The sequence below is a fragment of the Gallus gallus genome, chromosome 14 (assembly GCF_016699485.2).
Source record: "Gallus gallus isolate bGalGal1 chromosome 14, bGalGal1.mat.broiler.GRCg7b, whole genome shotgun sequence".
Lineage (NCBI taxonomy): Eukaryota > Metazoa > Chordata > Aves > Galliformes > Phasianidae > Gallus > Gallus gallus.
The window spans coordinates 3,625,903-3,639,247 of NC_052545.1; the positions used below are offsets into that span (position 1 = coordinate 3,625,903).

At 37.7% G+C, this 13,345-nt stretch overlaps 1 protein-coding gene across 2 annotated transcripts in view; it reads left to right on the forward strand.

Moving 5' to 3' along the window:
• SDK1 (sidekick cell adhesion molecule 1) overlaps positions 1–13,345 on the forward strand; it is a 365,337-nt gene that overhangs the window by 98,955 nt on the left and 253,037 nt on the right. For both annotated transcript variants that reach the window (XM_015294104.4, NM_204105.5), the window contains exon 4: positions 2,256–2,403. In XM_015294104.4, the coding sequence (XP_015149590.2) occupies positions 2,256–2,403 (148 nt within the window). The remainder of the gene's footprint in view (positions 1–2,255; positions 2,404–13,345) is intronic.

Sequence of the window (13,345 nt, forward strand, 5' to 3'; positions counted from 1 at the left end):
CCTCCAAGTCAATATGTGGAAAATCAGTATTAATAAATGTCACTTGATAAGTGGAATTTAGCTACAGTGAGTTATTTATTAGAAACCTGTTTCAAGGAACCAATGGAAGTGTCATGAGGGAAGTTATGTGGAATTTTCTGTGCTTGTATTCTTGTAGGGTTTGTTAAAATTGTTCATTCCCCCACCATCTGGTTCCATATGCAGCTGCACAGGCAGTTGTGCTGCCATAGCAGGAGAAATTCATGAGGAAGCACTTGTGGGAATGATGGTAAGAAAGTGGCACAGGAATACTTTACCTTGATGCTGCCAATAAAGAATTCTGTCTCTTGAAAAGATAGCTTTATTCTCTTCTGAACGAGGGAAAGATTTTCAGTGAAGTGCTTTGTTTTTCCAGACTTTCTTTGGTAGGTGTCCGTGTTCTTGGTTCTTCTTGAGACAGAAGAAAGTGTAGTTGTTTACTTTTCTGCTCTTAAAATTTGCACCCCACACCCATTTAATCTGTAGTTCTGCATTGCTGAGCAAGGCTAGAAAGCTCTCTGTTAAGATTTCTCTCTCTGAGTTAAGCAGCTAGATTATTTATTTTCACTGACAATGCCATGGAGGCAAAGCAAAGCAGATCTTAGGTGACCTGAGAGATCCTCCGTCTTGATCCTATAGTGACCTATATTGCTTCTGTTGTGAAACTTGTGCGTCAGATTGGCACAGCATTCACACAGATTTAAATGTTCTACAACCTGAGGTATTTTTTTTTCACCCATGTATGGGTGAATTTGGTAAATAATTTAGACAATGTTGTTAACATGTTCTGATGTATGATTTAGCTGAATGGGAACAGTTAAGAAAACTGCTGAGTAAATCTTAATTACAGAAAGGGCTTAAAACTCTTGAATTGTGAAGACTACAATAACCATATGACAGTGAAGTTAATTGGATCCACCTACACGGTTTGAAGCTTCACGTAGATGATCTGATTACAGCTGTAAGAAACATGGAGCAACAGAGGCAGTACAATGCTGACAATGTCTGAATAAATTACTTGAAAATTACAAAAATAATTAAACCTTTAAAATACCATGTATTTTTAATTCCAGCTTTTGTTCTCTGTCTTCTCATCTCCTTCCTTCCAAAGATCTGGTAGTGCATTCTGCTTCCATCTCCCTTGCATCCCTCTGCCCCAGAGAATGTCCCTGAGCCCAGTGGTCCCTAAAATAAAAACAAACCAGAAAGTTTCAGAGGCAGAAACCAGAGTAGTTGTGTATATCAGTTTCCTATTTTAAAGCAAATTAAAATGCATAGAAATTCTTTGGAGGGTGAATAAGTGGGAGCCTACAGCCCTGTTTATTTTAATGGATAGAAATAAGGCACAAAAGGCAAAAGAAAAACAAGAAAAAATGTTTGCTAGATTTTTAACGAGGACTCCACAGATGCATGAACTTACCTGTGAAATGAAACCTTCAGAGACAGGAGTTCTGCAATTGTAGTTTTCTTTCTTCCATTAATATTTTTTTTTGCTAAAAGCTCCTGTTTAATACTACTGATGTTTTTGTAAATGACAAAGGTCTATTTGAATCACAGCATATAGCCAGAAGAACTAATTGCTACCAACATTGCTACAGTCTTGTTAGTTTGATATGCACTGGTGTATAATGGCTTACTTATCTAGGTCTGACTTTACATTGATGACTACAAGTAATGCAGCTGTCTGTTTGTTTAGATATGGATAGAAGGAAACGTGTTGTGATAAAAAATATTTGGTGAGCAGAAATTCATAAAATTATATACGCTGTTTGCATTTCTTTGCATGGCACAATACTTTCATGTGCTAGAAGAGTAGGAAGTGAAATATTCTTTAAAAAGAACATAAAAGAAGCAAAAAACCCACCCAAAACAACCAGGAAACACAATAGGACACCATCATCAATAGAAAACAAACAAAAAGATCAGAATTTTACTTTCAGTTAAAAACACACTCAGTTATTTGAAAAGAACACTTTGGCCATTCTGTAAAGCTGACTTCTTGTGTGCCCTTGCAGCACTTGGATTGACCTTATTATGCCTTACTGCTCATTCAGTGTGTGTCAATCAGTGCTGTCTCATGATTTTTTGCTCTGTGTTGACTAATTATAGCAATGTTCATAACTATGGTAAAACACATTTCATTCTCTGACTACGGAAATGAAATGGAGGATGAGACAAGAACTTCCAGGACCGTTAGTGTGTGTATATATATATATATATATATTTTTACTTTGCAGACATGGGAAATTTCATGGACGCAAACCAGAAGAAAACAGTGACTGAAGGAGAAGCTGCAGTTCTAAACTTCATGCACATCTTCAGCTATCCAAGACCACAAGTGACATGGTTTAGAGATGGGCACAAGATTATTCCTAGCAGCAGAATGTAAGTCAATTTTAATCTCAAAAAAAAAAAAAAAAAACCACCCACCCTAAAATGTGATTAATTACCTTTGATAACGTAACTTACTTTTTAAATACACTAATTAAGGTTTAAAGACAGTAAAGTAGCCTTATTCATACTACGTTGGAGATAAATGGCTATTTTAAGACTGTCTCTGAATTTCCTAAGCACTTTGACAAAATAATTCATGTGGTTTTAATGGTCCTGGTGCAGCATAACGGAGTGGATGTGCACTTCCTTCTTGCTATTCATTTTCATGATACATTTTGGAAAAGTAAATGCTCATGTCTCAATTATGTTTACTTGAGTGGACTAAATGAATACTGAGATTTTTCTTTCTTACTATGAGCCTGAGCTTTTCATTGAGAGCCATGCTTAGCACTGCTTTCCTCACCATAAAGTTTTAAATATTGCTTATTTTTCCTTATCTTTTTAGCCTAAATGACAGTTTTATTTCTCTTTGACTAATTAGCTGCTCACCCAGTAATGGCAGAGTTCTTGCACCATGATTAGCTAATATCTCAAGGTGTGCTCATTTATCCTTTTCTGAAGTAGTCACAAAGCCGTTCTGTGTTTGTAACTTAAGCTTATTTAGAGAACATAGCAGATGCAAAATTTTTGAATATAAAATTGTAAATGTCTGTGTACATATATATGTATTACAGATATCTTATGTATGTGTGAAATATTTTTCTGACTTTCCTAATTTATGAGGAAACAGTTGAAATGCCAAGAATATTGGTGGTTATTTTTAACTGTGCAGTACATTTTCATGCACTCCGAGGGACAGACATGCTGGCATCTGATGGTAATGGGATATTGCAAAGATCCAGAAAGGTTGCTGAGTCTTTGACTTTATATTAGAGAGAGAGAACTCTTGTTGGATTCTGATTTTATTAATCCGTACTGCATATTTTACTGCTACTCCTGTGCATTTTCTAAATGCAAACGCTCGTACTACAGGCTCTTTGAAACTGTTAAAATTGGTATTGCAGGATGTGAAGCAACTGTGTAATAATTTATGACTGGTTTAATAGTAATTTGATGGGAAACAAGCTGGAAGCTGAAACAGTGGGTTGCTGGGCAATCTCTTGGAGAGAGCAAAGTGACAAATCCTGAGTTATTATCCATTATGAGTCTACTTCCTGCACTCCTACCATGTTACACATTTTCTTTTGTCAATGCTGAGAATGCAGTATTAAAAAAAAAAAAAAAAAGAAAAATACAGACTGAAAAAATTGTGTTGTCCAGAGAACAGGCAGTTTGTTGGGAACAGTCATTGGGAAACAGAACAGAGTGACCCAGACAAGCACGCAGGGTCTGAAAATGAGATTTGTGTGAGTTATCTTACAGTACAGGGAAACCTCAAGTAGGGATGTGTGTGTTGTGTATTTGTTAGTTTTAAACCCTTGTTTTCACATGCTATGCTTCACTTCAAGGCTGTTGGGATTTTTGTGATAAAATCACATGTCATTCACAGCACTGAGTTCATGTTTACAGGTATAAAATTCTGTTTCATGGTAGGAGCAGAATATACCTAAAACCTCCCTGATGAGAAATATTGTCTGAAAGGAATTTGAGGACTTCTAATTTTATTTATCTTTGTAGAAATACACACACTGGAAAGGTGAACCTCCTTGGAAGTTTGGTATATCTTATACAGTGAGCTTGATGAGTTCAGGAAGTGGCAGATTCATAGCACTCACACCAATTACCTTTGCAGTCTGTGCAGTCGGTCTACTGCCGCCTCAAAGTATTAGAAGAGCTATACAGCACTCACATGTTGCTGCGATACTCTGGCAGCCAATGCAGCTGCCCTGAAGAATACCTGGAACCCGAAACACACAGAATGTACATAAGAGTGTGAGAAATGCATTTGTCTTACCATAACTCTGTTTCTTCTCTGGAGGAAACTGCACTCCCAGCCATTCTGTACACCAGAGGTGTAGCAGTCGAACTGATCTGTTTAGCAGGTGATCCAGTTGGATAGCTGCATGTCTCTTTGGATCACCTGCTAAACGAAATGATTCAATTGATGCAGCCACCTTGTGTATATGCTCTTTAAACTGATTAAAAGTACCTTATATTGCTAAATCAATATAAAGCTTTTTTAATCCTCTTAAACAAGCTTACAATGATTTAGCCACATCAAACAGCTACTCTGTCAGCTACAATAATGATTTCCAAGGGTGACATGGCTGCAGTGTGTGCAGGCTGAGGAAACAAGCAGTGTTAAGGATGAGGAGAGTTGGTTTTGGTACACAGTGATTTCTTATCAATGCCTGTTGAATACAGACAAAGTTGGTCTTGTTCCATCCTTTTAATTTTTTAGAAATCTGCAGCAACTTCTAAGAAACGTGTTCATTCAAGTAGTGTTTGAGTTCACTTTTGCTCACAGGAAAGCCTGAAGGTGCACACAGTTATACTGTAACAGAAGAAAGAGGTGTTGGTGATCCCAAGGCTTCTTTACATAGGGATGCATGGCTGGCTGTCACCATTAGATGGAACTTGGAAAAAAAAATTAGACTTGAAAAATATATCAAAGAACAAATAATTACTTTGTGGATTCTAATATTATATGTATACCTTACCTTCCTATCTGTAATGAATTCTGATGATCAGAAGGAGCGGACCTGTAATTTTGATTCTCTTACTGATCACGAAGCAGAAGAGTACCAGTTATTTAGGCTAAGGACAGAGGAATTGATTCAGTGTGTGGCTTTGGTTTCAGTCTTTTATAAAGGAAATTCAGAGAGGTGGTCTTACTCTGTGAGGATGCACAGGTATGAAATTTTGTGGGAGAAAATTTCTTTTGAGGCATGGATTATTTTTTCCAAACTGCATATTCTGTTTAACTGGTGGAAATTTGCAGCAAAGTACTGTATATTAGTTCTCAGTAACGTAAGAATAATGGGTGTAATTTTTTTTATATAATCCTTTTTGTGACAAGTTCCTCCTAGATGAATAAAAATATAGAGCCAGCAGATCCCTGTATAATATATGAATGTGAAGCAAAAGGCCTGCTCATACTCATGGAGTTGTTGACATAGTTTCCAACTTAGGGTGAGTAATGTATCTGCAGCAGAGATAGTGTGACACGATGGCATGCATTTAAAAATTTAAGTCCTAAATTTTTCTTCTCCTACTTAGCACATTATGCATATGTATATTCAGTTTGGCTTTTGTGCATTATCTTTCACCAAGTTTCAATTTGGTGCCTTAAAAGGCTGTTCCTAAATCATCAGAAGGAAGGTGTGTACATGCTAGAAAGCCATAAAATGGGGAGTCTGAGAGAGGAGGCCAGAAGATCAACAGCAAGAGTGATTAAGTAAGGAGAAGAGTTAGGTTTGGGGATGGTTATGTGAAAAATTTCCAAGGATACTTAAAAATAGTTCACATTACACTTTGACAGATGAATGTTTTCCAAATACTTGAACAGACTAATGTGGAATAAGAACAGAGCTTATCATCCAGGGACTTGACTGATGGGATGATTTCATCCGTTTCCCCTCACATCCTACAGAAAACAGTAACTTCCCTCAAGGTATCTGCATCAAAAGAAAAGGCTGCTCTGAGATGTCATATCCTCAGGTTGCCTTCCCTGGGTGCGCTGCCTCGGATTTCAGAGCAGAGGGCATTGCCCCTCCTTCACACCAGTCATGTGCAGTACCTTGAAGGGACACAAAGGACAATGGCGCTGTGCAGACCTGCAATTGCCTTTCAGCTGTGATAGTGAGGAATTAAATCCTAGGTTTTAATTAATTCTACTGTTTTTCTAAGTGAAGAACTTCTTAACAGAAAAGGTTCAATCCAGCAGTCGATAAATGAATTGTTGGTTATTCTTTAAGAAGAGAAGTTCAGCCATAAAGAAATTTTTACTATCCTCAATAACTTTCTACAGTGAAATCCTTTTCCCTCTAGCAAGTTGCAGATAGATAAATATTACCTCATATGTCTTTTGCTACTGGAATGCAGTCTGATGCAAAGCAAAAAAAGTTTATTTTTGTCATTTAAAATCAGTTTTGGGGCGTCCCTTTTAGCTAGGTGGACATTTTGTCACTTAGTTAACTGCAAATGAACCCAAATTCTTCACAGATGCACTTCGTCCTGCCAGACAGTGTAGATGAATTGCATTGCCTTTAGGTTTGCATTAATATCTATTTTTTGCAGTAAGAACACTTCATTAGGCATTTGAATGTATGTGGTCATTACTAGCTCTGATAGATACTAAATGTGCTGACAGATTGTGGAAGGAAAACATGTTAGGCACAAGCAACCCTCAAATATACCTTGCTTTGGCTTTGGATGCTTATAATGCCCTGCAAATAAGCAAAGCTAGGGCAGACTTACCATCTGTTAAGGTGAAATTGTAAATGTATTAATGACATTCTCAAAAAGAAAACAAGTAGCTACAGCTAAACAGGCGAAACAATGAGAAAGTTTAAGGTATGTGGGAATAGCATATTTGATTTTGGGTTGATATTAGCATTAGATTAGATTTTGTCTGGATGATAACAGCCCACTTAACGCTCCGTGTATGCATTTCTCACTTTAAAACAAACACCATTTTACATGAGCGACTCTGGTGCCAACAGTGCACTTCTCTGCATACAGTAGCCTGTCATACAACTTACGTTAGTTGCACGTAATTACCCTTCACATACACTAGATAATACTTTAATTAAAATTCTGATGATTAGCATTAGCCAGCAATACATTCAGAGACTGTCGACTCTGCTGTGTATAGCTGAGCAATACGTTAAAGAATAAAGTCTGCACATCTCTTCGGTCTGCCACTGTAATGGAGTGGCACCTCTCCGCAGTGAGGTATGACAGCTGTGAGCTGTTGTTTTCTGGCTGTACATTTACACACTCCACGTTACCCTCAAAGCCAACTTTTAAGTACCTGAGGAAGAAGAATATTTTGTAGAATAAAGTTATTTCTTTAAACTGAAATTCATGAGCATTGTGTTATTCATTTTTAATCAAACTTGTGCATCGAGCACTTCCAATGTGAAGGAACAGCCAATGCTAGCAATCATTTTACACGGAATTTTACTGCTGTCCCCAGGGCTCGTATGCATATGAAAGACTGTAGGGAAATCTCTCATCATCTTCCTGAGTACTTCGTTTGAGTAGTCCTGGGTGCTGTCGATGGACTGTTTTAAGCATTTTTCTCTGCTGCTTTTGTAGAGGGAAAATGTTTACACCGCAGCGTAAACAAACCCCAGGATTGTTTTCTAAAGCTGTTTGACTTGTCCAGATTGAACCTCACTATTTTTCTCTCTGCTCGTAATTTGTTTGCCACCAGTTTTAAACGTATGTTTTAATAATTAATTTCTTTAGACCTCTTAACTTTGAGGGCAAGGAAGGGAGAGGAGCATGGAGCCGTACCTGGGGACAGTGCTGATGGACACTGCTCACATCACAGCGTGGAAGTGGGGCGGGAGGAGAAAAGCTGCCAAAAAAACATGCCTTAAAGGCGCTTTTGGAAGTGGATTCTTCCCAAGAGGTACACTCTGAGGTGCAAAGCGCATTTTTATATTTGACCAATATATTTCATTACAAATTTAGAGCACAAAACATGGAGGGATTTTTTTTATGAACCTGGAGAAGTTGCTGCCATTATAGCAGCACTGCAAAATCCATATTTTTTGATAGAAAAGAGAGTGGATGCTTGGAACTAATATTGTGTTTTATTGAGCCTCAGCTGCTTGTGGTATCTTTCAGCACAATCTTCAACAGCTGTAAATATCAATGAAACTTTAAAGATCACTAAGAGAAAAATCTGACTACCAGATATTGTTTTTCCTGAGATGATCACATTTAAAGAACAAAATCATTTTTTCTGTCACTATGCTTATTAATCATAGATTTAGAATTTGTAAAACAATGGGGAATGGATGAAAGTGTCACTAGAAAGAAACCTTTTTGCTCTAAGTATGATTTAGTTATCACTGCTTGCAGTAAGAAATTGATTTATGAGTCCTTTGCTTTCTGGGGACAAATGCAGTTTGAAAAAAACTATGCACTATGAGACAAGTGTTAATAGCATTACTCTTTAAGAGAGAACTTGAATTATTTTTCTAAAAATCATATCTGATCTAGAAGGGGATGGATACGAAGCGTCATCGCCATTGTACCTTGGGGCTCACTCCTTGCATCTGCTCCATTTCCAGAACTAATTATGATATTAGGGAGAGATCACTGATATAATCTTAACAGCTGATGAGCTCTTTTGGAAAAACATTTTTTTTCTGTTCATCTTTGAAATATTCTATCTCCAAATGAAAGATTTTAATATGCAAACAAGATAAGACTATTTAGAAGTCTTGCAGTCATTCCGAAGAGAAAATGCACCAAATAAAACAAAAAATTTATGCTTAATTAATGGCGATTGTTCATAAATCCCTGTGAAAGATTTATCTCCTATGAGCACTCACGTATCTATCTCCTTATGGAAATAGATGCAAAATGCTAGTGACTTATCAAGTATAGCAGCAGGTAATGTCTTATGTTTACCAATTAGCTTTTATTAATCAAAACTGACTGAAGTAAAATGTATCTGTCAGTATTTCTGGCTGTTTACTACAAGGGATTATTAATTTTCTTTCTATGCAGAAATGAACAAGTGCTGGCTGTCCTCATGATTCTTGCGGGTTTCTGTGCGATATGCAAGAGGTGTTAAGACATGTAAGCTTGTAATTGTAAGGCTCTGGGGAGACCTGGGAGTGGGCTCTCAGTATCTGAAGAAGGACTCTAAGAAAGAAGGGGACAAACTGTTTAGTAGGGTCTGCTTTGATCGGACAGAAGGAAATGGTTCAAAATGAAATTAGGGGAGATTTAGATGGAATATATATATTTTAAAGTTATTTATGCAGTGGCACAGGGTGCCCAGAGTAATGTTGGTGTCCCATCCCTGCAGACACCCAAGGTCAGACTGGATGGAGCTCTGAGCAACAAATGGAGCTGTGGGTGTCTGTGCATTGCAGGGGAGTAGGACCAGATGGTCTTCAAAGGCTCCTTCCAACTCAAATGATTCTACAATTCCAGTGTATGTGGAATAATTTTAAAAGCCTATAATTTTGGCAGATTTATTTGTGTTGATTGTTATTCAGGGAAAAAAAAATACAACCAAAACAACACAGAGCTTTGGACTCTGGGGATGTGCTGTGGTTTTTGTGGTTGATTTGCATCAAGTCTAGTTTGCTAACAGTGTTCAACTTGAATTTAAAGAATTTGGTACAGGGAAGCATTGGGAAGCAGACCTTACATTAATTAACGCTGCAGAGAAGGGAAGGAGCTGGCAGCCTGCCTATGGCTTATCTCTGATCCGTGGTTGTGAGCGGAATCTTTAGCTGTTTTGTGTCTGGCCTTCCTCTAACAGATTCCAAATGAATTTAAATAGATTGTAAATGCCCTGTCTGAGCTTTCATGGGGTCCGTCTGATCTGTGTGAGAAGGATGATTTTTAGCTCTGGTGAAACATTTTAAAGGCATCTTGTGATTAAAAGAGAAAAACCAGCCAAACAGCCAATATTCATAGCAAATTTTTCTGCTGTATGTAAGCGCTGCCTTTTATTTATCTAAATGTCTGTGGTTATTTTCATACATTACACAAATCAGTTGTTCTATGTGTCAGGAGCAGTACTAGCTATAGACAAATACAGCATCTGTTTATTGAGTGACCACAGTCATCGCTTGCTCAACATCATTCTCTCTGCTTTACCCTCTAAAATTGTGCTACTATGGTGGGGACAGAATAGGGACAGCCTATTTGGCATCACATCATGGCAAGGGGAAGGGATGAGGACGGGAAATGGTGGAGGAGGGCCATGCCTCTCCTCCCCTTCTGCTGATACCTCATGTTAGACTGACTGAGGGAAACCACAGCTGGGTCAAGGCAGGAGCATGTGTAAGTTCTGAGGGCAGTGGGTGGGAAGTGGATTGTGTGTTGTCCAACCTGAAGGAGGAAAAAGGGCAAAGAGGAACTCGTGAGCTGGCATGGCATGGCAAAATGTTTCCAAACTCTACAAGAGGGAGAGGATGGATGAGAAAGCGTTGGGAAGACTTGATCTGGGAGCTGGTCTAGAGCTTCCACTCACATGGGAGAGGGAACGACAGTGTCCTGAAAGCATGGCCTATACTCATGCCACTTATGTAAAACTAGGAACAAAAGCCAACCTCCCCAGAAGATCAGGGAAACCCCTGTCCCTGTTCCTTGAGCTGTCTCCCTGTTTCTCCAATTTCTTCCCCCCAGATTTTACTGTCCCTCCTAATCCAAACTCCCATCCCTGTATCCATGTTGCCTCTGTTCTCTCCCAGACACTCCTCCCTCTGGCCATACCCATCTATCACTGATACAACTCAGTTGGCATTGTTCTGACTTTGTTGTGGGTATTTGTAAATTTAGAACCAGGTGTGTTGTTGGCCAATACAAGCATAGCTTAAAAAGCAAGAGAGGAAGGATCTTTGGTTATAGATTTAGTGTAGACGAGTTCTGCCAGTTTCTATCTTATCTATTCCAAGCTACTTGAATTCTCAAAGTAGAGATACAAGGAAGACCTTATTTGGGAAAAGCACTTGAAAGCATTGAAGCTAAGATCTGTACAACACCATTTCATGTATTTTTCTGCAAAATTTCATAGGCTATTTAGTTTTTAAAGTAAATTTTTTCTAGATTTTGCTTGATAATTTTTCAATAAAAACTGTATTTGCTGTTGTCCATCAGCAACCAATACCACTTGCAGGAATTTTAACATCTCTTCTGCTGTCTGCCAGCTGCTATGTGTTCTTGTTCCTGTTCCCAGAGTAATACTTCTTCACTGGAAGAAAAGTGCAATACTTTAATAATAATCACTAGTTCGAATCACTGATTATTTTAAACATCAAAACACATTTTTGGCAATCCATCATCTGTTTCCATGGGAACTGAGACTGGCCTTAGCAGCCACAAGAAGCAGACTTTATTGGTATACTTACAAATTTCAATGTAGGTGGTTATACAGCTGCGTTTTCTGTTTACCCAACAGATATTGCAATGAGAAGCTCATGCATAATACACTTAAAAAAATCTATGCACATTTCAATTTATTTTTTCACAATTTTATTATTACTTTTTCACAACTTAACAGAAATGTTGTGGTCGAGGAGAGAAAAAATATCAATCATCTCTAACAGATGCAGTCAATAAGGGACATTTCCATAAAGCATCATCGCTATTCTTTTAATTAGGACTGTGATGAAAGAGAATGGAGAAATGACTTGCCTTGTGGGAGGCAACATGTGGGTGGAGGCTTCCACTTACAAGATGTCGGGTACACTTTTGTCCCTTGTTGATCTATCCCAATGGTTCTACTCTCCAAAGTCATACTTCCAGAATAGCCAGTTTCCTAAGATGGTAGCTCGTCTCCTGCTCTAGGGCTCAAATCCTTCTGATGCTTCTGTCTGAGAGCTCCTTGAAACATCTCTGTTACTGTCTCCCCAGACGAGTTCTCAGACAGTTCCCAGCTCAGACATATCCCCTTCCCTTGTCAGATACTGGATCTTACTTGGACTAATTTTCATAAATTAACTATCTTCTAGTGAATAACTGTGTCATTTATCTTTTGATGATGACAAAATGAAACTGCAATTTTAACTTTGCTACCGGTCTAGGCTTTAAATCTTTGGTTGTATGCTTTGTCACAAACTATTTCTGTCCCATATCCAAAGTGGTTTCAACTGTAGTTTCAACATCATTATCTGAAGAGTGAATTAGTATATTTTTAAGAAACATTTTAACAACAGAAGTGGAAATACCTTAGGCATCTTGAAAATTGGCCTTTACTGTATGCTGATGATTTAAAATTCCGGTCCAAGACATAAACTAACATGTCACTGATAATTTAATAAAACCAGGGAGTTTGTGAGATCTCCTTGCTGTGGTGAGATAAAGAGAAGTGACAGTTTAATGTTTTAATGCCTGATAACTTTTAATCCATAACTGTCAGTGTTGATTTCACTAAATAAAGAAAGTTTATGGTGCTGAAGGTTCGCTAATCAGGATTCATAAAGGTAAAATATCAGTAGGTCCTCCTCTTGCCTCTTTGAGAAGCCACTTTTATTCAGGAAGCAATTCCAGAACAGGAAAAAAAAAACAACAACAAAACAAAAAACAGCAAAACAGCAGCAGAAAACAACCAAGCATGAAGTGGGGAGGTATTAGTGTGCAAAATGCACCTTACTTTCTCTCATAAAAACTATAGAGGTATATTTGGGTGAATAAAGAACCTGAATATTATTTCTTCTGATTTTTGTTTATGAAAGAAAAATTATTCAATCAGTAAAAAAATTGCTGATTGGGAAACAGCTCTTAGAATTTTCCTTTGCTCATGGGAAGACAGTAATTGAATTATGGGATCTCTGAGATTTTTGACATCAGCTCTGAAGCCTGATGTATCCAATGGAATTCTCACTTAATATGGTCTTATAAAATTCCCACCTACCAGTACCAAACTGTAATCATTTTTTGAGTAAAATAGGTATGTTCATTTAATGCAGTGCTTTTTTGTTGTTTTGACTGGGGTAGGTTTGTAGCAGGCAGATTGTTTTACACCAAGAGCCAAAATGACACATCGTATATAGCTTTGTCTTGTATGTAATGTAATACAAAGAGCATATGCGTGATATGACATGGTCAAACAGTGTGACAACAGGTCTAAGCTTCACAACCAGATGCCAGATGATTTGCTAATAGTTTAAATCTTTAATTCCCTGATGCTTCATTTATCCATCTGAAATAACAGAATAATAAAGCCTTTCTTTGTGTAACATCAAAGGGCTTTTCAAAGGGTGGCATTTTTTTCACTCTCATACTTCAACAAAAATAAAAAAAATCCATTGGGTCTTTACTCACATGCAGGTGTTGAATATCTTTTATTAAA